We start from the raw sequence: 25818 nt of genomic DNA, 5'->3' as shown, positions 1-25818 counted from the left end.
AGGGTAGCATCCATGGGAGCCTCAGGGGCCAAGGGAGGAGATGCTTCTGAAGGTGAAAGACAATGATGGTGTTAGAGGCTGTTGTCAAAATGCTCCTACGTCAAAGCAGCTGCACCGAACTGTCAGGAACCTAGTAAAATACGCAGTTACGGAGGCGCCAGGAAGGAACCATGTACGGGCAGTTTATATTGATTGCAGGCCAAGCAGTGGGAAGAAATGAACTTACCATCTCATCTTTTTTAAGGGACATGGGATGAGGTGGTGTGAGATGGGAGTGGGAACCAACAATTACTGAGCACCTACTGTATGCCACTCGCGGCCTCTCATTTAACCTTCAAAACAGCTCTGGGTGGTAGGTAGTAGTATTAGCCCTCAGTTCAGTTCAGTCGCTCAGTCATGTCCGACTCTTTGCAACCCCATGAATCACAGCACGCCAGGCCTCCCTGTCCATCACCAACTCCCGGAGTTCACCCAGACTCACGTCCATGGAGTCAGTGATGCCATCCAGCCATCTCATCCTCTGTCGTCCCCTTCTCCTCCTGCCCCCAGTCCCTCCCAGCATCAGAGTCTTTTCCAATGAGTCAACTCTTCGCATGAGGTGGCCAAAGTACTGGAGTTTCAGCTTTAGCATCATTTTTTCCAAAGAAATCCCAGGGCTGATCTCCTTCAGAATGGACTGGTTGGATCTCCTTGCAGTCCAAGGGACTCTCAAGAGTCTTCTCCAACACCACAGTTCCAAAGCATCAATTCTTGGGCGCTCAGCCTTCTTCACAGTCCAACTCTCACATCCATATATGACCACAGGTAAAACCATAGCCTTGACTAGATGGACCTTTGTTGGCAAAGTAATGTCTCTGCTTTTGAATATGCTATCTAGGTTGGCCATAACTTTCCTTCCAAGGAGTAAGCGTCTTTTAATTTCATGGCTGCAGTCACCATCTGCAGTGATTTTGGAGCCCAGAAAAATAAAGTCTGACACTGTTTCCCCATCTATTTCCCATGAAGTGATGGGACCAGATGCCATGATCTTTGTTTTCTGAATGTTGAGCTTTAAGCCAACTTTTTCACTCTCCACTTTCACTTTCATCAAGAGGCTTTTGAGTTCCTCTTCACTTTCTGCCATAAGGGTGGTGTCATCTGCATATCTGAGGTTATTGATATTTCTCCCAGCAATCTTGATTCCAGCTTGTGCTTCTTCCAGCCCAGCGTTTCTCATGATGTACTCTGCATAGAAGTTAAATAAGCAGGGTGACTATACAGCCTTGACGTACTCCTTTTCCTATTTGGAACCAGTCTGTTGTTCCATATCCAGTTGTAACTGTTGCTTCCTGACCTGCATACAAATTTCTCAAGAGGCAGATCAGCTGGTCTGGTATTCCCATCTCTTGAAGAATTTTCCACAGTTTATTGTGATCCACACAGTCAAGGGCTTTGGCATAGTCAATAAAGCAGAAATAGATGTTTTTCTGGAACTGTCTTGCTTTTTCCATGATCCAGCGGATGTTGGCAATTTGATGTCTGTTTCCTCTACCTTTTCTAAAACCAGCTTGAACATCAGGAAGTTCACGGTTCATATTAGCCCTAGTTTTCAAGAATCAAGAACTTGAGAATCAGGTTAAACGGCATGATTTTTTCATGTTCCTATGATGAATTTTCTGAAATATCCCACAGTAACTCCCTGCAAAGCTGAATCAAAGGTGCGGTCAGCTGTAGTTGCCCAGACATCACTCCCTAAGGACTCTCCATCCTTGCTGGAATGTAGTAACGTGGAGAATGTTAATTCTACTCCCACCCCCACCCCCGCCCCACACTTTCTCTTAGGGAGAATATAATAAAAAGCTGTAAGAAATAGTCGATAGGCTTCTGGGGGTGAAGTGGAGTTATAACCCCTGGCTCCTAGCCGTCCTTCTGGAATGTGGAGAAAGCAGTGATTAACTCATGGCAAACAGTGTCAGATTTTATTTTTCTGGGCTTCAAAATCACTACAGATGGTGACTGCAGCCATGAAATTAAAAGACGCTTACTCCTTGGAAGGAAAGTTATGACCAACCTAGATAGCATATTCAAAAGCAGAGACATTACTTTGCCAACAAAGGTTCATCTAGTCAAGGCTATGGTTTTTCCTGTGGTCATGTATGGATGTGAGAGTTGGACTGTGAAGAAGGCTGAGCGCCGAAGAATTGATGCTTTGGAACTGTGGTGTTGGAGAAGACTCTTGAGAGTCCCTTAGACTGCAAGGAGATCAGCCCTGGGATTTCTTTGGAAGGAATGATGCTAAAGCTGAAACTCCAGTACTTTGGCCACCTCATGCGAAGAGTTGACTCATTGGAAAAGACTCTGATGCTGGGACGGATTGGGGGCAGGAGGAGAAGGGGACGACAGAGGATGAGATGACTGGATAGCATCACTGACTCGATGGACATGAGTCTGAGTGAACTCCAGGAGTTGGTGATGGACAGGGAGGCCTGGCGTCCTGCGATTCATAGAGTCGCAAAGAGTTGGACATGACTGAGAGACTGATCTGATCTGATCTGGTTTGCTGAGGTGGTATGCAAGGTTAGAGAGAGCTGAAGGTTTGGGACCGCGCAGAAAAGGCAGAGCGGCTGGCTGCCTCCAGTGGGCGCCCTTCACTCCTGCCTGCACTCCAGTCCTGTCCACACCCACCGCGCAGCTCTACCCAGCCTGGTCTCCACCCGCATCTCTTTCATTTCTCCAGTCTTTTTCTTTCTCCCCGCCCTCCTTCCTCCATGCTCACCCGCGCCCACTCTTTTCTCTGAGGATCATAAGGTAGCAATGAAGGAAACCTCCTGTAACTGCTTTTCCACCGCTAGGCACTTTGTTGTCGTGTCTGTCCGTGGAGGTCATTTGACAATTTTATGTGACCTTTACTTTGGGTAAATCTTTTTAGTCCTTAATAACAACGTTACTGGAAATTGTTTCACCAGGAGGAAAAATAGCAAGCCCGCCATACTAGAATTACAACAGGCCTTGCTTTTTAACTTTTATTAGAGTGACAGCTAGTTAAAAAGCCAGTTTCTGGGTGATCACGTAAATATGCGTCTAAATTAATGGGAAAGGTGTTTCATAAAACAAAATCTAGGCTTTTTCCAAATTCCTTTTAAAAACAAAATAATCCAGAATGTTGTAGAAAATAGTTGGATCTTTTCCCCATATGATAAGAGGAAAGACATAAGTGGGAAGACTGGGAGGAGAGAGGGGATCACACAGAGGGATGGGGTAGAAAAAGAAGTAGGAAGATAAGGAAAATACAGTGGGAGAGGGCACAGAGCTTGACCTGAGGAAAAGAGGGTGGAAAAGTGATGAAGAGAAAAGGGAAAGAAAAGAGGCATAATGGTTCCTGCATCACGTGCCTGGAATGACTTAAGTGGGTAGAAATTAAAGCCTTGGTGTTAGCACCTTAAGTTTTCCTTGCCTATGAGGTGGAAGGTGAGGGGGAAATCCAGGGAAAAGAGTCCTAGAGAAACTGCTAACTCCACCATCTTTCTCAGAGCCTGTGCTCATCTTCTATACCCACAGCAGAGGAAACTGCAGAAGGAAGGTCCAAATCTGTTCCCCTTGCAAGGTGGGTGTGCTTCCATCTGCCAGGCTGTCTGCTTGCTTTTCACATCTCCCCAAATTATATGCTAACAGCACTCATTGTCTGCCATCCTGGCACAAGCCCAAGAAGATGCAGCTAAATTAGAACGTGGGGGAAAGGAGGAGAGCACAGCTTGTTTTCTGCTCTGGAATTTGTGATAATTCATGAGTCACTGCTGCTGTTTAGTCTCTCAGTCGTGTCCAACTCTTTGAGACCCCATGGACTGTAGCCCACCAGGCTCCTCTGTTCATGGGATTCTTCAGGCAAGAATACTGGAGTGGGTTGCCCTTTCCTTCTCCAGGGGATCTTGAGGCCTTTGGAAGTCCAGACAATTGGGATCCTTTAGAAAAGGATTCAGGATTTTCTGCTGGGCTTACCCAGTCTCTCCTCATTCCCTTTGACCTGGTTGGTGCACTTCTGAACTTCAGCAGATTTTTGTGGGACAGTCTTGGGATTCAGTTGAAATGAATGCTCCTCCAAGATAAGGCTCTTTAGTTCACTTTTGGTGGTCTGGAGTTCATTCCTTTTTCAATTCAAACAACAAGTATTTGTTGCATGACTTCCACATGCCAGAACAGGAAACAGGGAGGATTGAAAGATCCCTGCTGTCTCACAGAGATTCTCTTTTCACAGAGCAGGACAGGCAGTAAACAAAGAGATAAACAAGAAATCTATCAACAAGTAACATGAGCTACACAGTGAATTACAATAAGTCTCCATAATAGTGAGTGAATGGGTGGTCTTCTGGCATGGTTCATCTGAGCTGGTGACATCACTCAGAGTACCAGAGGCCCCCGCCCTGCCAAGATATGAGGGGACACATTGCAGGCTGATGCAAAGGCCCCAGCCCAGGACTAACCTTGGAACATTTGAGGAACAGAGACAAGACTAACTTGTCCTGAGCCCAGTGAATGAACAGAGAGTTGTGGGATGAGTTGGAAAGACAGTGGGGGGTAGGGGGGATCATTGAGGCTTTTCTGACTCAAAAGAAGGAATTTGGAACTTTTTTCCGAGTGCAGTGGGAAATCATTGGAAAACTTTAAGCTTAGGGATACTTTGATCTGGTCTATATTGGCTCAGATGGTAAAGAATTTGCCTGCAGTGCAAATTTGATCCCTGGGTTGGGAAGATCCCCTGGAGGAGGGCATGCAATCCACTCCAGAATTCTTGGATGGAAATCCCATGGACAGAGGAGCCTGATGGGCTACAGTCCATAGGGTTGCAAAAGAGTTGGATGTGACTGAGTGACTAACACATGCACACACATAGGTGGGAAGATTTGGGAGAATGGCATTGAAACGTGTAAAATATCATGTATGAAACGAGATGCCAGTCCAGGTTCGATGCACGATACTGGATGCTTGGGGCTAGTGCACTGGGACGACCCAGAGGGATGGTATGGGGAAGGAGGAGGGAGGAGGGTTCAGGATGGGGAACACATGTATACCTGTGATGGATTCATTTTGATATTTGGTAAAACTAATACAATTATGTAAAGTTTAAAAATAAAATTAAAAGCTTTTAAAAAAAAAAGCTTTGCAAACATTAAAAAAAATTAAAAAAAAATAAATAAAAATCCAAAAAAAAAAAAGGTCACTCAGTCACATCCAACTCTTTTGCAAGTCTGGGATCAGGGTGGATATGACAATGGTAAAACAGAAATTCATGGTGGCCCAGACTTGATGGTGGTGGAGTTGTAGAGATGTGGAGAAGAGAATGGATTAAGGTGCATTGTGAATGTAGCATCGAAGACCCTGAGGAAGATGAAAGAAAGAGACCTGGGAACATCCCTAGATTTTTGGCTTAAGTAACCAAGTGGATTGTGTTGCCCATTTCTGAGATGGGGTGCTTGAAAGAGGAGCTGGTCTGGATGTGGGAAGGTAGAGTCAAGAACTCTCTTCTAAGCAAGTTCATTTGAGATGCCTGTGAAACCATTTAAGTCTTCATCTAGAGTTCCAGGCAGAGGTCAGGGCTGAAAATACCAATTTGGGGAGCCATTGGGCTGTAGGGAGAATCGCCTAGTGCTGTTTTTAAAATTGTTACTGAGTTTGTCTTCCTCTGCTTCCCTGGTGGCTCAGGTGGTAAAGAATCTGCCTTCAATGCAGGAGACCTGGGTTCAATCCCTGGCTCTGGAAGATCCCCTGAAGGAGGAAATGGCAACCACTCCAATATTCTTGCCTGGAGAATTCCATGGACAGAGGAGCCTGGCAGGCTACAGTCCATAGGGTCACAAAGAGCTGGATACGATTGAGCAACTAATTCTTACCTTCCTTTTTGTCTTCTTCTGTGCACATTCTCTTCTCCTAAGACCATGCAGACTTCTTTTCTTGATCCACTGGCTTTTTCTTTGTATGTATGATGACCTAGGCTGACCAAAGTCCTTATTGACCCTGATCATTTTACCATGTTGGAAATATGGGAGTAGGACCATGTTACCATCTATTCCCATCACCTTCCACTATCCCCAGTTATACAAACATACACACACACACACTTCTGGATCTTACAGCATATATATGTAAATACAGGTTAAGGAAAGCTCGTTGAATTGAGCAGTTGGGGAGGCTTCCAGAATATCAATATCAAAAGATAATATCAATTTTTAATGACCTTTACTGGTGGCTCAGAGGTAAAGAATCTGCCTGCAACGTGGGAGACTCAGGTTCGACCCCAGGGTAGGGAAGATCCCCTGGAGAAGGAAATGGCAACCCACTCTAGTATTCTTGCCTGAAGAACATGGACAGAGAAGCCTGATGGGCTACAGTCTATGAGGTAACAGAGTCAGACATGACTGAGCAACTAACAGACCCACACCATTTCTCTGATGAAAAAACTGAACTGCAGGTGGATCTAGGTTTTCATGTACAGCTTATCAGGGTAGAGGCAGAGACTAAGCCCCATTCTGTATCTCATTTGCTGGAGAGCAGAGCTACAGAGACATGGTAACACACCTAGGGGTCTCTTCATCCCCAGCCTGAACCTGATACCTGCAAATACTCTGCCTGTTGCTGTCATTGGGACCAGAGGTAACGGGAATGAATCACGACTCCAGAGCCCAGCACTGAGCTCTAGCTCTGACACTGAGATCCAAAAGAAAGAAAATGATTATTGAGGATTCTTATGTGGCAAAACTTGATTTTCCACTTTTCTAAGCAAGAGTTTTGAATCATATTGTGACTTTCATCCTTTCACTGCAAGAGGGGATAATTGACCTCACTTGTGGGGTGGATTTGTTACCCTGACACCCAGGAATGAAAGGCCACTTAGACACGGAAAGGATACTGATAATAGCTTCTTTGTTCCCCTTGTTTATAGCTCTTGGTTTCTTCTTCTTTTTCTTTGTCTCTGGAAAATGCTTCTCATTTTCTAAATCCTTGTGCTTTGAAGACCAATTTTGCCAGAGAAATGTCAAAGGAGAAACGGGGTTAAATATGGAATTGATTCTGCTCACTTTAAGCTGCAGTAGCCTGACTGTCACCCCAGACCTCGTCATCCTGGTGAGAGCAGAGGCTTGGCATTCTGGGATCACCACTTCCTTTGCCAACAGCAAAGGGCAAAGGGTTCTTTCTTAATTGATGTTTGCCTGTCTGGATACTGAAGAGCCTTCTGATGGTAGAAAGGAAAGGCAGCACCTGGCTGGCAGCATGATGCTTTGGTCAAAATCTATCTTCACTGCGGAAATTCTCATGGTGTTTTAATCTCATCCCTTTGGGTGGTTGTCCATTTATACCATTTATAAAACTGTGTAATCATTCATTTTTATCAGTTGGGACAGCTTGATGGTTGTCTTTAGTTTCTTTACTTTCTCATACTTTAAGATTATCCTGGCTCATATATTTACTGCCTCATCCCTAATCTCCGTCATTTATTCAAAGAACTTCTGTCCTTTTATTTTTTCTAACATTGAATTATTTTTGACTATGCTGGGTCTTTGTTGCTAGATGTCTAGTTGTAGTGAGCAGAGGCTGCCCTCTAGTTGCCATGCCATGGCTTCTCATTGCAGCAGTTTCTCTGGTTGCAGAACTTGGGCTCTGGAGCATGCAAGTACTTCAGTAGTTGTACAGGGGCTTAGATGCCTCTGGGCATGTGGAATCTTCTAGCACCAGGGACTGAACCCGTGTTTCCTGCATTGGTAGGCAGATCCTTTACCACTGGACCACCAGGGACATTCCCTGTTCCCTTTCATTAGAGAATATTATGTAAAACATACATGTAGGAGCTAAAGATGCTCAGCTGATAATACTTGGAAATATATACATGTATTCCAGCTTACCTTTGAACATATTCAGTTAAAGGTAATTTGTGATGATGTCTCCATGGATCTTGGAACCTTTCCTTTTGTTTCTCTGTAACTTCCCATTCCAATGGTAAAACACCTGGCTTCCACCACTTGTCATGTATAGAATTCAGTGCTTGTCCCACGTGGTTACTGAAAAAAACTGTCAGACTGTCTTCCAAAGGGGGCTGTGCATGCGTCCCACCAGTATCCTGAGTATGTTTCTGTAGGATAGTTTACTATCAGTATACCCTCTGTGGCCAGGTATCTATTTCAATCTTTACCAATTATGAATGGGCTTGTTTGCTCTAGTGTTCTTGGACAATTTGAGTACAGATTCTTTGTCAGATATGCATTTTTAAGGCAAACAATTGTATTTATTTTTGGCTGTGTTGGATCTTTGTGTGTGGGCTTTTCCCTAGTTCGGGTAAGAGTGGGCCATAACTAGTGGTGTGTGGGCTTCTTACTGCAGTGGCTCCTCTTGTTGTGAGGCACAGGCTCACGGGCTTCAGTGGTTGCAGTATGTGAGCTCGGCATTGTGTCTTCCAGGATCAAGAGCATAGGCTCAGCAGTTGTGGCACATGGGCTCCATAGCATGTGGGATCTTCCCATAGCAGGGATCACACCTGCATGTCCAGCACTGGCAGGCAGATTCTTTACCACGGAGCCACCAGGGAAGCCCTCAGGCATATTTTTTATTCTAGTTGTCCACACATGTACCTGGTGAGAGAGGCCAGGATCAAGAGGCCTGGCCGCTGGGAGTCCTCAGCCACAGTTCTGGCTGTGCCATCCAAAGCTCTGGGGCCTTTGGCGAACCCCTCAGCTTCCCTGGAACTGTTTCCTCCCCTCAGAAATGCCGTGCTGTTGGACTGTAGCCCAAACATCCCACTGAGATTGATGCTACCATTATCTCCATTTTATGGATGGAGAAACTGAGATACAGAAAGGTTAAGTGATTTGCTCCAGGACACACAGCTCAGAACTGATGAAACTGTGACACAGGCCCACACATTCTGGCTCCTGTGTAGCTACTGCCTCTCACACTAGTCCCTGAAGCATCCGGTTGTCACCAACAGCAGTGTTAGCTCTCATAACCACTGGAAGATCTGTGGTCATTTACATATGTGGATATTTAAAGTGATGGCCGATGTGGAGCCCAAATAAAAAAAAAATTTGTTTCCCATAAGGTAGTTTTCTGTCTTTCCCCATTTGAGTAGTTTATAAATTTGTGTGTTTATTTGAGAAAATCTGATTTAAAGCATTGATGATGTTGTGTTTGAGTGCAGAGGGAGTGGAGAGGTCAGTAACCTGCAGAGGGCAGACAGGAAATATTTTCCCTTTGTGGACTGTAAGGTGTCTGTTGTAACAACTCATCTATGCTGTATGGCAGGAAAGCAGCTGTTAACAATAAGCAGACAAAAGAGACAAAAACCAATGATGGCAGATTTACTAGGTTATTAGTAGTTAAAACAGTTGTTTTTTCTTTCCTTTTTTTTTAGTTGCAAGAAGCACAGGATCAACTTACAGAGGCTGTGCGATGTGCTGAGAAAACACAGGATCACGTCCAAAAGTACGATTTACAGATAAACAGTATAATATGAGAGTAGATCAATAGTAATAATAAACACATTATCGTGAAGCTGTGTAACATTTCAGCTTTGAGCTGTTTTGAGATGCATAATTTTCCCCCATTATTTCCATATCTTGCACATTATCCACAAGTGAAAAGTGAAAGTTTTAATTGCTCAGTCATGTCTGACTCTTCATAACCCCATGGACTCTAGCCTTCCAGGCTCCTTTGTCCATGGAATTCTCCAGGCAAGAATCCTGGAGTGGGTTGCCATTCCCTTCTCCAGGGGATCTTCCTGACTCAGGGATCAAACCTGGGTCTCCTGCATTGCCAGCAGATTCTTTACCATCTGAGCCACCAGGGAAGGTGATTAGTCACAAATAGAAAAACAGTACAGTGGCCAAATCATCTACTTTTCAAAATTCTAAGAACCTATGTAATTGAACCTGCAGACGTTTGTTCAAAAACAGTGTGATATTTTAAAAATCTATGTGTGAAAGAATGCCGTGACAGTCCAGGGGTTAAACTATGCCTTCCAAGGCAGAGGGTGGGGGTTTGATCTCTGGTTGGGGAGCTAGGACCCCATGTGCCTCACAGCCAAAAAAACAAAACATATGACAAAAGCAATATTGCAGTCAATTCAATAAAGACTTTAAAAATGGTCTACATCTAAAAAAAATCTTAAAAAAAAAAACCTATGTGTGGGAATAATTATTTTAAAATCTGCATTTTAGACTTGAAATTGAAAATGCCGAGTTACAAACTACAGTCAAAAAGCAAGCAGCCAGAATTGAACAGCTTCAGAAAAACCTGTTAAGTACAAGATTGGTAAGTCAACCTCTTAATGTCTGTCATACTGAGAAAGGATTTTAATTTTTTTTTGCTAGTAACATATAAGAATATTTTGGACAATGTGAAAAGTCTCATTGATTAGCTTATTGTATTTTTATTGATACTGCTTGCTACTAGTACTGTGATTCCTCTATAGAAGAAGTCGACTGAATTCATAAAATTAATGATTTTTATGGTGAGATTTTACTTTAAAAATTGTGACAGTCCAAAAGCAATATTTTATATAGACCACATTTTGTTTGTTCATTCATCTGTCAATGAAATTCCACCTTCTGATTATTGTTAATAATGCTGCTTTGAACATTGAGTCCATAAATTTGAGTAATGATTTGATTGAGAATTTTGAGTTTCTTTTGTAATCCAGATCTTTCTGTGAGATTTTTGAGAATGAATCATTTTAAATATTATAGTTTGTTCTCTTCATTAAGAATGAATACTATGTCTGTATAGAACCATTTGTCTGAACGAATGTATTTTTCATTTGTTGGATTTTTTTTTTTAAGAGATGGGGGTTGCATGGGAATTTTTCAAAGATTATTTTAGTAAAGTGTGACTTAACAAAACCTGGAATATCTTGAACCATTGATGAAAATTATTTTAGAGCATCTCTAGAAAGTAAAATGTAAATAGGTAGTCTTTAAAAAAACTTTCATTAACATTTAGTATTTTATGTGTAAAAGTGTCTATTTTTAACAAATAAATGTTGGCAATTTTTTTTTAATGTTGGCAATTTAAATTCCAGAAAAATGGTGAAATGAAAAATCATTTTAAGTTGTTTTAAGAAAAATTATCAATTTTGAAATCTGTAATTGGCATCAATCAGGTTTAAAAACTGTGTTTACTATAGATTCATATTAACTTGTGAACTCATGAGAAATAATATTTTTAAGAAAGAATAAGTCTCTCTAGGTGTTTAAAAATAATTTTCTTAAATTGTTTTTTTCTAAGTCTGAGGATGAAAAGGAACAATTAAAGAAATACATTGAATTAAAACAATCTCTGGAAAATAGCTTGGACCAAGAAAAGAAGAAAAACAGTGAGTTAGAAAAAGAGACTACTGGGTAAGATTTTAATATTTCTGATAATCTCAACTATGAATAAAAGTATAGTTTTATTTTATTTAAAACCTTAGACACAAATTCATTTTTATGTGTATTTTCATAATTAAACACATTATCCTATTTCAAAGTTTACTGTGGAAAGTTAGCACAATCTGAAATGTTTTTGAGTGCAACAGTGTTATACTTATCTGTAATGATTTCTAAAACCGTGTAATGATTTCTAAAACAACCGTGCCTCTGCATATAGTAACGTCACTCTCTTCCTCATCATCTGTGCTGAATTTTTACTTCTGCAAAGTATCTTTGTTCTTTTTGGTAATCCTGCCTTCTTTTAATTGTGTTCCTTCCCTTCATCATTCAAGGAATTTATTATCTAAAAACCTACCTGTGTTATTGTTGAACAACATTAAAAAGTATCTTGATTTGGCTTATATTTTCTTTTTGCCCCCAAATTTTAGTTATAAAATGTACATACAAAAATCTATGTGTAACTTAAAGAATAATAAAATTAATGACCATGTTTTGATCAGTAAGATAAAAAACTGCTTCTGTTTTTTTGCTGAGTATGGTTAACCCTCATCATCTGTAGATTCAGCCAACCCAAGATCAAAAGTATTCAGGGAAAAAAAATTTGAGAAAGTCCCCAAAAGCAAAACTTGGATTGGTCTCAAGCTGGCAACTATTTCCATAGTGTTTACACTGTATTTATAACTATGTATGAAGCATTTATGTTGTTTTAGATAATGTAAGTGATCTAGGGATGACTGAAAGTATAGGGAAGATGTGCTTAGGGAGACTTGAGCATTCGTGGATTTTGTATCCACGGAGTGTTGGGGGATTTTTGAACCAGTCCTCTGTGGATGCCAAGGGATGATTATACAAAGGGTTCTTCTCTGATTCTCATTAATATTTTTCTCTTTTAATTTTCTCTACATTGCTTTGCATTTTGTTAACAATGTGCTGGGCAAGATTTCTACATCTGTTAAAACAGTCTGGAAGAGACTGGTACACTCTCTCTCTCTTCTGATTTCCTTTCTTCTAAAACTCTCAGCCAGGGTTATTTCCCGCTTAACTCAGGCTCCAAAGATTTTTCTTGTTTTTTTCAATTTTGAGTGAGAATCTTGTTAGTTTTTTGTATCTACTTTCTTTTCTTTTTGTAGAGACTGTGGTCACTAGGAACAAATGTGTCTTGTGTCTTTTTTTTTTTTTGCTGAATGATACAATGTCATATTTTTATTTATCTTTAATAATGGAAACCATGTATGTAGAAACAAATGTTTATGCATTTTTACATTTCTTTCAAATACTATATATCTTTTAATTATGTTTTAATACATAATTCCTTAAAGACAATTAATGTTATCTCATTTTCACATATCTTTAAAAAGATAATTGACTATTGAGGGTAAAATTAATATCAATGTGCTGTAGTGTTTATAACAGATGCAAAAGTAAAGTAACAAAGGAGCACAAAGGTCAACTTGGGGTAAATGATAAATGTGATAACTTTCTTAGAATGTTGATAAGTATATAATATTTTAAAGTAGGTTTTTTTTTTCATTTTCTTTTTTATTTATTTATTTTATTTTATTTTTTTAACTTTACAATATTGTATTGGTTTTGCCATATTTCAAAATGAATCCACCACAGGTATACATGTGTTCCCCATCCTGAACCCTCCTTCCTCCTCCCTCCCTGTACCATCCCTCTGGGTCGTCCCAGTGCACCAGCCCCAAGCATCCAGTATCATGCATTGAACCTGGACTGGCGACTCGTTTTGTATATGATATTATACATGTTTCAATGGCATTCTCCCAAATCTTCCCACCCTCTCCCTTGTGTCTTTTCAAAAAACATTCATATATTATATTTCTTCATCTTCAGCTTGAATACTGATCTCTGGTTTATAATTAATATTTAATAATAAATTAATATTTCACACTAGCATACTAAAAATTGACATTAACTTATTTATAAGAACTCATATATTACATATATCACACACAGTATATTTAAATGTGATAAAATTTTTCTTCATAATATTTATCTAAGATTAGAATTTAGTTAATATGCTTTCAAGGAATACTAAATTCAAACAATGAGAAAGGATTATAATTTATAGATTTGTTTGTTTTATCTGATAGAACATATATTTGTTTAATTATTAAATATCTGCTCTTAAAGAACTTACTCATTCTCTACATTTCTACAGATTTAAGAAACTCTTAAAAATGACAAGAAGGAAGTTAAATGAATATGAAAATGGAGTTTAGTTTCCATGGAGATTTAAAAACCAGTCAAACTGAAATGGATATTCAAATTAATAGGCTAAAACATAAGATAATTTTTAATCAGTTTTAGAACCCCAAAATCACTTAATTTGGGGAAATATAAATCATTCCATGCTTTGAGCAGTGAAACACAGATTTGTCTATTAATTTTTTAGGTTAGACACCAGTAAAAAAGACAGCTTTTCCCTATATCATTTTGAGATAAAAAGGGCACACTCTTGACTCTCTCTGTCTTGAACCCTGGCTGGTGATCTGAAGCTGAGCAGCACAGCATTAATGACCCCAAAGCATCTATTGCTTTTGGTGACAGGTTTGTTGAAATCTAATGAACATACCATGCAGTTCATTCATTTAAACTGTACAGTTCAGTAACTTTATTGTGTTTAAAGAGTTATACAAGCATTACCACGTTAGAACATTTTCATCACCCTCCAAAGAAGGGTGCCAGTTTTCCCTTCATGATCTTCCCAGCCTGCGGGAACCATGACTCCACTCCCTGACTGTGTAGATGTCCCTTTTCTGGACATTTCATGTCAGTGAAATCATACAATATGGGATCCTTTGTGACTGCCTTCTTTCATTTAGTGTAATATTTTCAAGGTACATCTAACATGTATCAGTATTTCCTTGCTTTTATTGCTCAATAATATCCTATTGTATGGACGTACCACATTTTATTTATCCGTTCATCATCTGATGGACCTTTGGGGTTGTTTCTACTTTTTGGCTAATGTCAGTAATGTTGCTGTGAACATTTATGTCTAAGTTTTGGTGTGAACATATTTTTTCATTTCTTTTGGGAATACAGTTATGAATAGAACTGCTATATTACATAGCAACTCTGTTTAACCTTTTGAGGACTTGCCATACTGTTTTTCAGCATGGCTGCATCATTTTATATTTTTATCCAGAGTATGTAAAATGTTCCCATTTCTATACATTCCTGTCAACACTAGTCATTGCCTGTCTCTGTGAGTATAGCCATCCTAGCAAGTAGGAAGTGGCATCTCGTGGTCTTTTATTTCTCTCTCTGAGGAGAGGACAATGAAGATTGAGTTCTAGATTAGTAACTACTCAAAGCTACCCATCTTTTTAGAATTTTAGTAAATTGAGATGAGGTCAAAAGTCTGATTTTGGTAATTAAACTATTTCTAGTTATTTCTTATAGTTCAAATCATATGTCTCATTGCTTACTAGTCTTCATTGCATTCAAACTTGAGCAGAAATTCTAAGGAGTCACACCTGCCTATTTGTAAGAAATTGTCATTTAAGGGAACCCTGAACAAACTTCTTCATGAATAGTTCTTAAGTCTTCCTTCTAGTTATATGCTTCTCATCAACATTTTCATTAAAAATCTCACCTTTTATTATATTCCAGTTTATAGGAGACCAGTTTCTACATGAATTTAAGTTATGTTTGTTTATTTTCTCTTTTTCAAAAATCCATTTTTCTGTTTTTTCCTAATCAGCTTTAAGTTTAGTGGCTTCAATAAACAACATTGGTTTTGTTCAAAATCTACACTTAGGAAAAGGTGGCCAGGACGGATGGCTTCTCGTCCCCTCGGCTTCAGGTGGGGTAGCTCGAGGGCCGGGGGCTGGAATCGGGTGAAGGTGTGTTCATTCCCATGTCTGATAGTTGGTATCTGTGGTCAGCTGGACTTTGGTGAAGGCAGACAAGTGAAACACCTACTCTGAACACCTAGGCTCTCTTTGCAGCCTGGGCTTCCTCGCAACATGGAGCCTGGTTCCCAGGTTGAGAGCCAGGCAGAAGCTCTGCTGCCTTTTCTAACCTCGCTTTGCAGTTCACACAGCATCACTTTGATCATCTTCTGTTCAATAGAAGCAAGTCATTTATACTTGGCCTATATTCTACCTCTCTTACAGAATAAAGTTTTTTAAAACTAATGGGTACATTTAAAAACTAGCACAGTTACTCACTGGCCACAATTTATATTCCTTCCAATGAAAAGTACCCTTTTCCCTACCCATTCCTTCACAAGTCTCAGTTGTTAACATTGTCAGGCCCAGGCTCAAGAAGAGGTCTGACCATCTTCATCGGGTACAGATGGCACATGGGGATGAGGTTTCTGGGTGTGATTTCTAGAGTGTGACCCTGTGAGCCCAACCCTCTCAGTACTAAGACTTGAGAACTAAAGGGACAAGTTATCTGCCACCCCCACCATTCTGCTGAATGACTAGACTCTCCTGTTCAGAAATGGGAAGTGGGAGGCACCGTAGTCCATAGCAGCTCTGAGGTCCAGTTTGGTGCTGCAAGCTCTTTGATGAGGACTTGGTCCTGCCCATAGGAGTGCTTCTCCTTTGCTCTACCCTCTGGGCTCTGTGTGCTGTCCTTTTCCTAAGAAATGACCTCTGTCTGTAGCTGAGTCATGTTTCTTAAGCCAGCTTCCTCTTTATTGAACTTCTAAGAAAATCCCAAAGACCTATTCTCATTTGTATGTCTTGGTCTCTGTTAGGCCAAGCACTGTTTTTTTTGCTGCCAAGGTTCTCTTTAAAGCTTTTAGTGTCCTGTGAACTGGATTGGGGTTCACGTCATTGGAGAAGCTACCCTCATAAATCTTTTTTGAGAGAAGCTCTGCACCTTGGGCTTCTCATGAAGCTTTGTAGGATGATGCCTTTAAAATTCTTATGCCCTTAAGATTTTTAAAGGAATTTGAGGCACCACCTTAAGTCTTCCCAGGGTCTTAATGAAGGGTTTTACAGTCTACAGGCTTCACCTTTAGACCATGTTTTCCTGACAGCACCCTAGATTTGATCTTAGCCCAGAAGCTATTTCTCTCTTTTATCATCATGTGACCATTGGACATGTGGAAATGCTGTAAAGGAGATAACAGATATTGAACCCAAATATAATTGAGCCTGGTTCCTTTATATTTAATAGTCCTTCCCCTTTTATTTTTTTGATAGCTTATCCCTCTCATTGATGTTACTTTCAGCTGGTTCGTAGGAAGAGTCTCCTTTCCCCTGTGTTTCAGTGTTGTTTTCTTCTCTTGCCTAAAAGCTGTCCCCAGCAGCCTCTTTAAGGGCCATCAGGATTCAGTTTACAATGTCATGAAGCCCTTTGGGTTTTCATTTCTTTCTCTGCATCCATTCAGATCCCACTTACCTCCAGGTTGAAAGGCATTCTCACATCTTTTAGTTCTTTTTTAATGGCATTTTTAGTATCAGTATCTGTGCCAGGTATTTATTGCTAGCAAATTGTATAATAAACCACGTCAAAGCCTAGTGGCTCAAAACGGCATTTACTTTGTTCACAAATCTGTGTTGGGGCAAGGCTCATTGAGTGAGGCCAGCACATTTCTTTTCCAGTCGGCATCAGCTGGGATGTCATGAAGGTGGGGACCAGAGTCATCTGAAGATTAGTTCATGCACATGTCTGGCAGTTGGAGCTGGCTTTTGGATGGGACATTAGTTGGGGGCAGTCAGTGAGGGCACTGACAAGGTGCTCAGTATGTGGTCTGGGCTCCTTCGCAGCGTAGTGACTGATGCTAAGGGTGGGCTTTCCCACAGAGCAGAAGTCAGTTTCCCCAGACTCTGTCAAGTAGAAATCAGTTACTGAGGCCAGAACATATTTAAGGGGAGGGAATTTCAGAGAAAAGTGTCAAAGAATTTGTAGACAGTTTCAATACCCCCACCTCCACTCACCTCGACTTACCGAGTAATCATTCTATCTAAAGGAAAGTTCTTTGCAACTCAGTGTCACTGAAATTCCCGCAAATTTTATTTGTTGTTTTGTTTGGTATGTTCTGTTCTGTGAAAAGTAACAAATGGTTACAAGAGTGAGGCATTTTTGGTTGTTGTTGTTCAGAAAAATGTATGGATCATCTCACTAAGCTATTAGGAGATGGGATTTCTTTAACCTTTTGAATTATTTTTGTTTGGAATGCAGTTCAAATTAGAAAAAACTATTTATAGGGTTCAGTAAAAGACTTATGGGATTAGAATCCATATTCATAAGATTTATTAATGAGAGTCTTATTTTCACAATCTTCTTTTGGGAAGCGTTTATTAACTCAATCCTAGATAACTCAATACATTATCCCTCAAACTTCTTTAAAACATGCGGCATTAAGATGGGGGGTGAGGAGAAAGAGACATTCTACTAAGAGGTGACTTGTAGTCATTTTATGGAGAAAAAATAGAAATGAGTGTAAAATCAAGTGCAAATGTTGTGTGACAAAGATGATGACAGTGAAGAATATATTTTGTGACTCTTGGTGGTTTGAACTTCTCTCTTGATTCTCTGAGTAATCCCTGGTCCTACATTCTACAATACAGATACTATCGTATCTATTTGATCCTGGGTTTGAGTTAGGCTGTGCTCAGTCCACTTGCCTCATTACCAAACAGTATTGTTTTATTCTTGCAGATTGATGATCTTACAGCAGAGCTGGAAACTGCATCTTCTAAATGTCTGCACCTGGATGCAAAAAATCAAGTTCTTCAAGAGGAGTTATTATCTATGAAAGGAATGCAAAAGAAATGTGAAAAACTGGAGAAGAATAAAAAGAAGTTGGAGCAAGAAGTAGTGAACCTCAGAAGTCATATAGAAATGAATATGATAGAACACAGTCAAGTAGAGCAGTATAAACAGGAGATGGAAGAAAGGGCGAGACAGGATCTTGTAGAGAAATTAAAGGAAGTCAACCTATTTTTGCAGGTTAATTTGTTCATCTGTCATGTGCTTGAATTGACCTCATTGTAAATTACTTTTGGGATCTATACAGCTTATGTGTTTCCTCTACTTCCCTTAGAACATTTGGTTTGGTAGTTTTCTGGAAGGAAGGGGACACTTGTTTCTCCCTTTAAATATTTCTGTTTCCATCACAGTTATCACCAAATTGACCTATCAGAATGATTCTCACTAGAGAATCCTTTCATTTATAAGACCAATTGGTATAAAACAAGATTACTCGGAGGAAAAGAAAATATTGTGGTTTAGAACTGGTACTGGAGAAGGCAATGGCACCCCACTCCAGTACTCTTGCCTGGAAACTCCCATGGATGGAGGAGCCTAGTGGGCTGCAGTCCATGGGGTTGCTAAGAGTCAGACATGACTGAGCGACTTCGCTTTCACTTTTCACTTTCATGCATTGGATAAGGAAATGGAAACCCACTCCAATGTTCTTGCCTGGAGAATCCCAGGGACGAGGGAGCCTGGTGGGCTGCTGTCTGTGGGGTTGCACAGAGTCGAACATGACTGAAGTGACTTAGCAGCAGCAGCAGCAGAACTGGTACCATCCTCTTGAATTATTTTTAAGTTGTCTTGTTCAATTTTTAAAATTTTAAGTTGATATTCTTGTTCTTTGAATTATCAGATTATATAAGCACCACTATAACAATAATTCCACTTTAATTTTATAATTCACATTTAATTCACTTCACATTGATGATAATTGTTCTAAACTTCTGCTCTTTTTTTTTTTTTTTTTACCTTTAAAATTGCTTTCTGAATCACTGACTCAAAACTAAAGGGAGCAAATATCATTTTCCAGGTTAATGATTATTTTGAAAATGTTATCTTTTTAAATTTGCCTTAGATACAAGCAGCTCTCAGGAGGACGTAGAGCAGTTACAAGAGAAGAATAATGCTTCCATAACAAGTCAGATGGAACTCAGAATTAAAGACCTGGAATCTGAACTCTCCAAGGTGAAAACTTTGCAAGAAGATTCTCATAAAGCAGAATTGGAAAAATACAAGCAACTCTACCTAGTAGAACTAGAAGTTAGAAAGTCACTGGAAGGTAAACTAGACAAGTATGTCAAAACACAGAATCACAGAAAGTAAATTTAGTTCGTTAATTTGTCTCTAAAGCCCAATTTTTATAGAGCGCAGTTTATGAGATTAGCAGGAAGTGAAAGCTAACTAGATGGTCACTGTTAGAGGGCGGCCCTAAGACAAACTATTAATACTGTGTCCTTTTAAGTTTTACCACACAGAGTTGGAAACGACTGAGGTGACTTAGCAGCAGCAGCACACTGCATAAAGGCATGCTTGTGAAATTGGGGGCAATTAACACAGGGGAGAAAGAGGATAATTCACAGAGTGGCTAGAAATAGTATAGTGACCTGACTGAGGGTGGGGGTGTGGAGAATGGAAAGGGCAGATGGCACCTCCAGTGCCTAGTCCAGGTTTTCCCACTGTCTGAAAGCAGAGCATTCCTGGGAAGCCTTTCATAAGCCAAAACAGCATACAGCAAAGAAGCAGGTACCTGAGGGCACGTTCTGCTACTTGAAGCCTAAAATGAATATGCACAAGTGAAGTACAGGTGCTTCCATATAGGGTTCAGGGTTGTGGTGACTTGACATTGAGATCTATGGGGTGTGGCTTCCAGGGAAGGAGCTCAGTGGGGCCAGTCTCCCTGTTTGGGGAGCACAATGCCTCTCACTGTAAAACGTACGCTGAACCTTTTTATATGAAATCAAAAAGTCTTCCAAAAAAAATTTTTTTTTTTTGATTATCAAAAACATGCTGACGTAGGCCTTTCCTAGAAGTGAAGTAACATAAAGTGAACCTTGAAAAAGCAGAGGATACTTGTAATTGTTCCTGGGGCTGTTTTAGCTCTTTTCAATCACCCATTGACTTTCTTTTCCTCCCCTTTAGATTGTGACTCTAGATGATTCCTCAGAGCCAAAAGCTTAATTTGTCCGAGGTCATGAGTGAAACGTGTATACAAGAGTGGTGAAAGCAATTGCTTGAAAGTGGCTTTGTGGGATGGGGTGTTTCTTCATCCCTGAACTGTTTCATGGAGGCAGGTGTGTCCCAGAGGGCAGTAGGTGTCACTGTGAGGCCACCTTCCTTTCTCTCTGATGCCCTTTCTTTCCTGTCCCAGCCGTGACTTGTTACTTGAAGAGCCCTAGACACATGTGTACTTCTTCAGAACAAGGTTACAGCTATCACTGTTTATAGGAGGTCTGCTCTGTGTTTTCTGTGTTCAAAGAATTTATTGGGAATTCCACTTATTATATGGCAACTTTAAAAATGCAAATCATTAAGGTGGTGTTTTCTATCTTCCCCAGCACTCATGAGAGGCTGGCAGTGATCAGCACCAAACTTGAGGTGGAGAAAGAGCAGAACAAATCTTTACTCAGCACTCTTAGCACAAGGCCAGTCCTGGAGCCCCCTTGTGTTGGAACTTTCAATAATCCTTTAGTGCTCAATGGAGCAAACGTAGGTTTCTCTACCTCAATTCAATGCCCTTCGAATAACAGCATGGAGACTTACTTGACCGAGGTTAGTTCTGTTATCTTTTTTTCACTGGGTTTTAGATTTCTAATATGAATGATCCTTGTTTTTAATTTGGTGAATTTCTGAGTTGTTTATTTGACTTAATGCACACTAAGTAAAAGTCATAATTAGCCGTGCTAATAAAGGAGACAGAAATTTGATTATTTTTTGGTCCCAGAATTCTTGATTTTAAGAGATACTTGCTAAATTATTAAATTTCTTGAAAAGCTGAGTTTAAATTCTACTTTAGAAATGAAATATTATTGCCTAATATCCAAAGTATTCTTTCAGATGTTTCACTTCCTAATTGATTTCAGTTGGCAATGGTTCATACTCATTTCCAAGCTCTGCTGTACCCAACGAAGTTTTTCTGCCTCTAAGCATAAGTGAATCACTGGCATCTAAACACTAACCACATATGGATGCTTTTTGTTTAAAGGAATCCTAGATAAATCCTTTTTATGAATTAAATAAACTTACAATACTAAACCAAAACATTAATTTATAGTTTTAGCTTAACATTTTTTGTCATTTTCTTACATTTTGTCGTTTCTTACAAAAATGACATTTTTTGTCATTTTCTTTAATTGCTATTTTACCTATAGCATTTTTATTTAAAATTTAAAAGAACAATCTTACTGAGCATTTGTAGAATATTTCTAGATTTGTAGTTAATTCAAACATTTAAACATTATAATTGAAGCTCACTTTATCTTGACATCACGTGGATGAAGGGTATTTAAGATAGCAATGATGGGGAGTCTTTAAATTGCAACCAGTTTTCACTGTTCAATCATTGTGATTAAAATATCCATTTCAGTCAGTGCACACAGGTTTATAGTTTTAATGGTGTTTTCCTGATGTTTGTGATGATGGAAAGTAGCCCTTGTTAAGTGCAGTCTCAACCTGTTTTCTCATTTGGCTTCTTGCCATCGTAGGAGAGCAATTAAGGTTTCTTTGACAGCACTGCATCTACATTGGGTCTTAGTACTTGAGAGCTGTGAAACTGGAGGACGTGCTTTAGCTGTGCAGTCACAGCGGGCCTCTGAACACTTCATCCCAAGTCAGACACTTCCCCATGCAGGCCAAAGAGGAGGAAGCAAATGCTTGACCCCCGTCCCAGACATAGGCTGCCTACTGCACACCCAAGTTCACGGTGCTGTGGGCACATGCGTCTTTTCAAAATAGAGATTTGGAACCAAGCAAGCACTTTGGGAGAAGTTCCTTCTCCCAAACTCACCGGTTAGGTAAATCTCCTCACCTCTCATAAGGAGGGTAGGAGTGTAAGTCCTCACCTTGAAACTTTTCTCCTTCAAGTTCCCTGTTGTGTGTTTTTAAAAAAATGTATGCTTTATAAATTAACTATATCAAATGACTGCTACATATAGGAGTTTGACAATAATTTATTCTTGTTCTTGCCTTTAAAACATGATTTAGTTAGAAAGCAACTATGTCATGTCATGCCACAAGCATTATTGAACTATGTAAGAAGGTTTTACATATTCATTGTCTCTGTGTTGTAGTTAAAAATCTGTGTGTTTTTTCTTAATCTGAGGAAGTAGCTGGCATAGGACTCTGGACTCAGTGAGAAAGTCATTGGCTTTCTTACTTCTTTTGTAGAATTATGAACTTTGCCTAAATCATGACTCTCATACCTTAAAAAAAAGTTTTGTTTTTTTTTTCCAAAGAAAACAACCTTTCTTAAAAAAAAAAAAAAAACTTTTGTGTGGAACCGTATTATATAAAACAGAGACAAGTATAAAGCCTTTTAAGCCAAAGGAGTGGCCAGAGGTCCTGCACTTCTGACTTCTCAGTTCCTCAACCCTGCAATGACCCCTGTGGGACCTTCCCCTTCTATGGGACATAGTTTGGAAACTAACAGTTACGTGTTAATCCTTCTCACTAAACACCTTTAGAATAAAAACTTGCTGGTACATTGTTTTATTGTGTATAATTTTCTCACCTTTCTATGTTTTTGTTAAATGGAAAAGTTTAAAGAAAATTGCTGATGTGTTCTTCTTAATAACATTCAACTCAAACTACTTCCTCCATTTGAATAGGATCTTCACCTAGAAATCAAAGGTCTCAGAAGTATGTATTTAGGGCAGGAGCTGTTAGGGGGAGAAGATAGTAATCATGTGGGTCATTCCTAGGATCGTGGGTCATTCTCTAATTGTTTGAAATTATGTGTAGTTGATAGACTGATATTTATTGTACTTTTTATCAGATTAATGTTCCATATACATGTTCTCTGTTATTTATAAGCGGAATAAGTAGGAATGCATTTTCTTTTATTTATGTGATTATTTTTCTACTTAAGTAATCTTCAAGTTAGGTCTAGTCTCTAAAAGTATTATTTAAATGTCACATTTAGTAAGCTGTATAACATTCCTATGATAATATCTCTTGCTTAACTTAAAGATAAATAATATTTGACTTATTTCAGATGCGGCAGTAGTTGGACGGGAGTATAACTAGAGAACTAAGAGAAGGTATGTTGCCAAAATGTATGAATTAAATTTAGATATTGATTTCTGAAATACACTATAAACAATAAATGGTATCTATTTCCATTGTTTGGATAACAGATGCTATGTTAAAAATTTTTTTCTTTTATATAGCTAATGAAAAATGTGAAAGCCTGAGCAGTTATAGTGAAAAATGTTATTCTTCCTCATTTATTCATCATGTTCCATAGTTTAAAAAAAATCTCAAAAGGTCTATGTATTTTTATTTATTTCTGGCAGTATCCTTTCTGTACTACTGCCATCGCTGTGGAACTGTCCATCTGCACCCTGACACCATTCTCAGAAAGCATGGAGTTCATCAACGTCTCAAGTGTCTGGTAGTCGTTAAGGCTAGAACACCCAGACTCAAGCAGTCATGTTTGCGTAGCTGTCACTTGGTGGGTGCTTTATAATTTCTGTCATTGACTTTATCACTAGTTTATTTCTTTCCCTCAGGAAAAGCTCCAAACACCTGCATCAACCTTCCAAAGTAGTTGGCCTTATCTCTTCACCACCTTACTCTGCCCCTTAGCTGTGCATCTAACCAGCCAGACTGTGTAGGATCCCACAGATTCGTTTCCTCACCTCTGGTCTTTGTACGTGCTTCTCCCCTCTGACTCTTGTACTTTTTCCTGTCCTTCAGGTAGCTACTTCCATAGCACCTCCACCAAAAAGCTGGCAGTATTGACACAAAGCCAGCTGTCCCTTCTGAGTGTTCCTTGTGCCATCTTGTATACCTGTCTTAGTATTTATGACTCCATATGGAAATTGTCTGTTGATCTATTTTTACAGTTTGTGGCATTATCATTTCTCAGGGTGACTGGGGTCACCTTCATCTTGTAATTCCAGTGTTTGTCACAGCACCTTAGCAGATAGTTATTGAGTAAATGAATGAAGAATGAGAAAGCCAGAAGCTCTGATACTCAGCCACATGTGGGACTGTGGGCTGATTATGTAATTTTAATCTTGTATTTTGTTTTCTGTCATTTATAGATATGTTTCATTTTTCAGAGCACTTAGAAATATCTCAAGGTTTTTTTTTGTTTGTTTGTTTAAGTATTTTAGATAAAGAATGTAATCCTTTTTCTTTCCAGCTGCTGCTGAATTTGAATCTGAGTCCTGTGGATTGTCTCCTCTAGGAGCTACAGATGGGTCAAATCTGTCTCAGGACCTGCTTTTGAAAACATCACAAGAATATGTACAGATTTTGAAGAAAAAATATATGACCTGAAAGATAAATAGTAAAAATTTCCCTTCTGGACTGTTTTCATGACATTTTAGTTGTTTCTCATTAAACATGATGAGAAAATCTTTATTAAAGGGAAATATTTTTGTGTGTATGATGAAAATTTATATGGTATTTTAAAAGTACTGCTTTTAAGTAGTAGTAATACTACTTTTAAACAGTAGTATCTAAGTACTTTTGATACTAAGTATTTTCTCTGCAGCTAACTTAAGCGATTTAAAAACCAGCGCTGTTAAGTTTTCCATATTCAAAGTGAAAGTGTTAGTCACTCAGTGGTGTCCGACTCTGTGACCAATGGACTGCAGCCTGCCAGCTTCCTCCGTCCTCCACTATCTTGTGGTGTTAGCTCAAATTCATGCCCATTGAGTTGGTGATGCTATCCAACCCTCTCGTCCTCTGTGGTCCCCTTTCTCCTCCTGCCTTACATCTTTCCCAGCATAAGGGTCTTTTCTGATGAGTCAGCTCTTCACATCAAGTGGCTGAAGTATTGAAGCTTCAGCCTCAACATTAGCCCTTCCAATGAATATTCAGGATTGATTTCTTTTAGGATTAAATGGTTTAATCTCCTTCCAGTCCAAGGACTCTTGAGAGTCTACTCCCAGCACCACAGTTCAAAAGCCTTAATTCTTTGGCAGTCAGCCTTCTTTATTGTACAAATCTCATATCCATACATGACTACTAGAAAATAGTGTATATATGTTAACCCCAATCTCCTAATTTGTCCTTCCACTCATGCTTCCCCTTTCATAACCATAATTTGATTTTGAGATCTTTTGAGTTGGTTTCTGTTGTGTAATAAGTTTATTTTTTATTAAATTCCACATGTAAGTGATGTGATACTTGTTTTTCTCTGTCTGAATTACTTCACTTAGTATTGTAATTTCAAGATCCATCTGCGTTGTTGCAAATGGCATTATTATTTCTTTTTATGGCCAAGTAATATTCCATTTTCCTTGTGTGTGTGTGTGTGTGTGTGTACCACATCTTTATCCATTCTTCTGTTGATGGACACTTAGGTTGCTTCAATGTCTTGGCTATTGTAAATAGTTCTGCAGTGAACATTGGGTGCATGTACCTTTTTGAATCATGGTTTTCTCCAGATATATGCCCAGGACTGAGATTGCTGAATCATATGGCAACTCTATATTTAGTTTTTATAGCAACCTTTATA

General features: G+C 39.3%; 1 protein-coding gene across 10 annotated transcripts in view; it reads left to right on the top strand.

The window, feature by feature from the left end:
* Positions 1-25479, top strand: part of LOC147371235 (frizzled-3-like) — a 53286-nt gene extending 27807 nt beyond the window's left edge. For 4 of the 10 annotated variants that reach the window (XR_015163371.1, XM_086398662.1, XM_086398664.1 and 1 more), the window contains 9 exons: positions 9374-9444; positions 10179-10272; positions 11245-11357; positions 18036-18326; positions 19207-19410; positions 20687-20900; positions 23341-23386; positions 23642-23799; positions 24496-25479. Coding sequence is in view for 7 of the 10 variants with exons in the window: in XM_086398664.1 (XP_086254790.1) it covers positions 9374-9444; positions 10179-10272; positions 11245-11357; positions 18036-18132 (375 nt within the window). In the remaining 3 variants the exon portion in view is untranslated. Of the gene's footprint in view, positions 1-3442; positions 3584-9373; positions 9445-10178; positions 10273-11244; positions 11358-18035; positions 18327-18618; positions 18901-19206; positions 19411-20686; positions 20901-23340; positions 23387-23641; positions 23800-24495 lie in introns of those variants that run through there. The other 6 variants (XM_086398666.1, XM_086398663.1, XM_086398668.1 and 3 more) reach the window with 4 other exon arrangements.
* Positions 25480-25818: the final 339 nt, after the last annotated feature.

The sequence above is a fragment of the Bos grunniens genome, chromosome 5 (genome assembly GCF_055505025.1).
Source record: "Bos grunniens cultivar Pamir isolate PY7600 chromosome 5, Bosgru_T2T1.0, whole genome shotgun sequence".
NCBI classification, from domain to species: Eukaryota; Metazoa; Chordata; class Mammalia; order Artiodactyla; family Bovidae; genus Bos; species Bos grunniens.
Note: the sequence above shows the minus strand (reverse complement) of the source record. Positions and strands in the feature narration are given on the sequence as shown.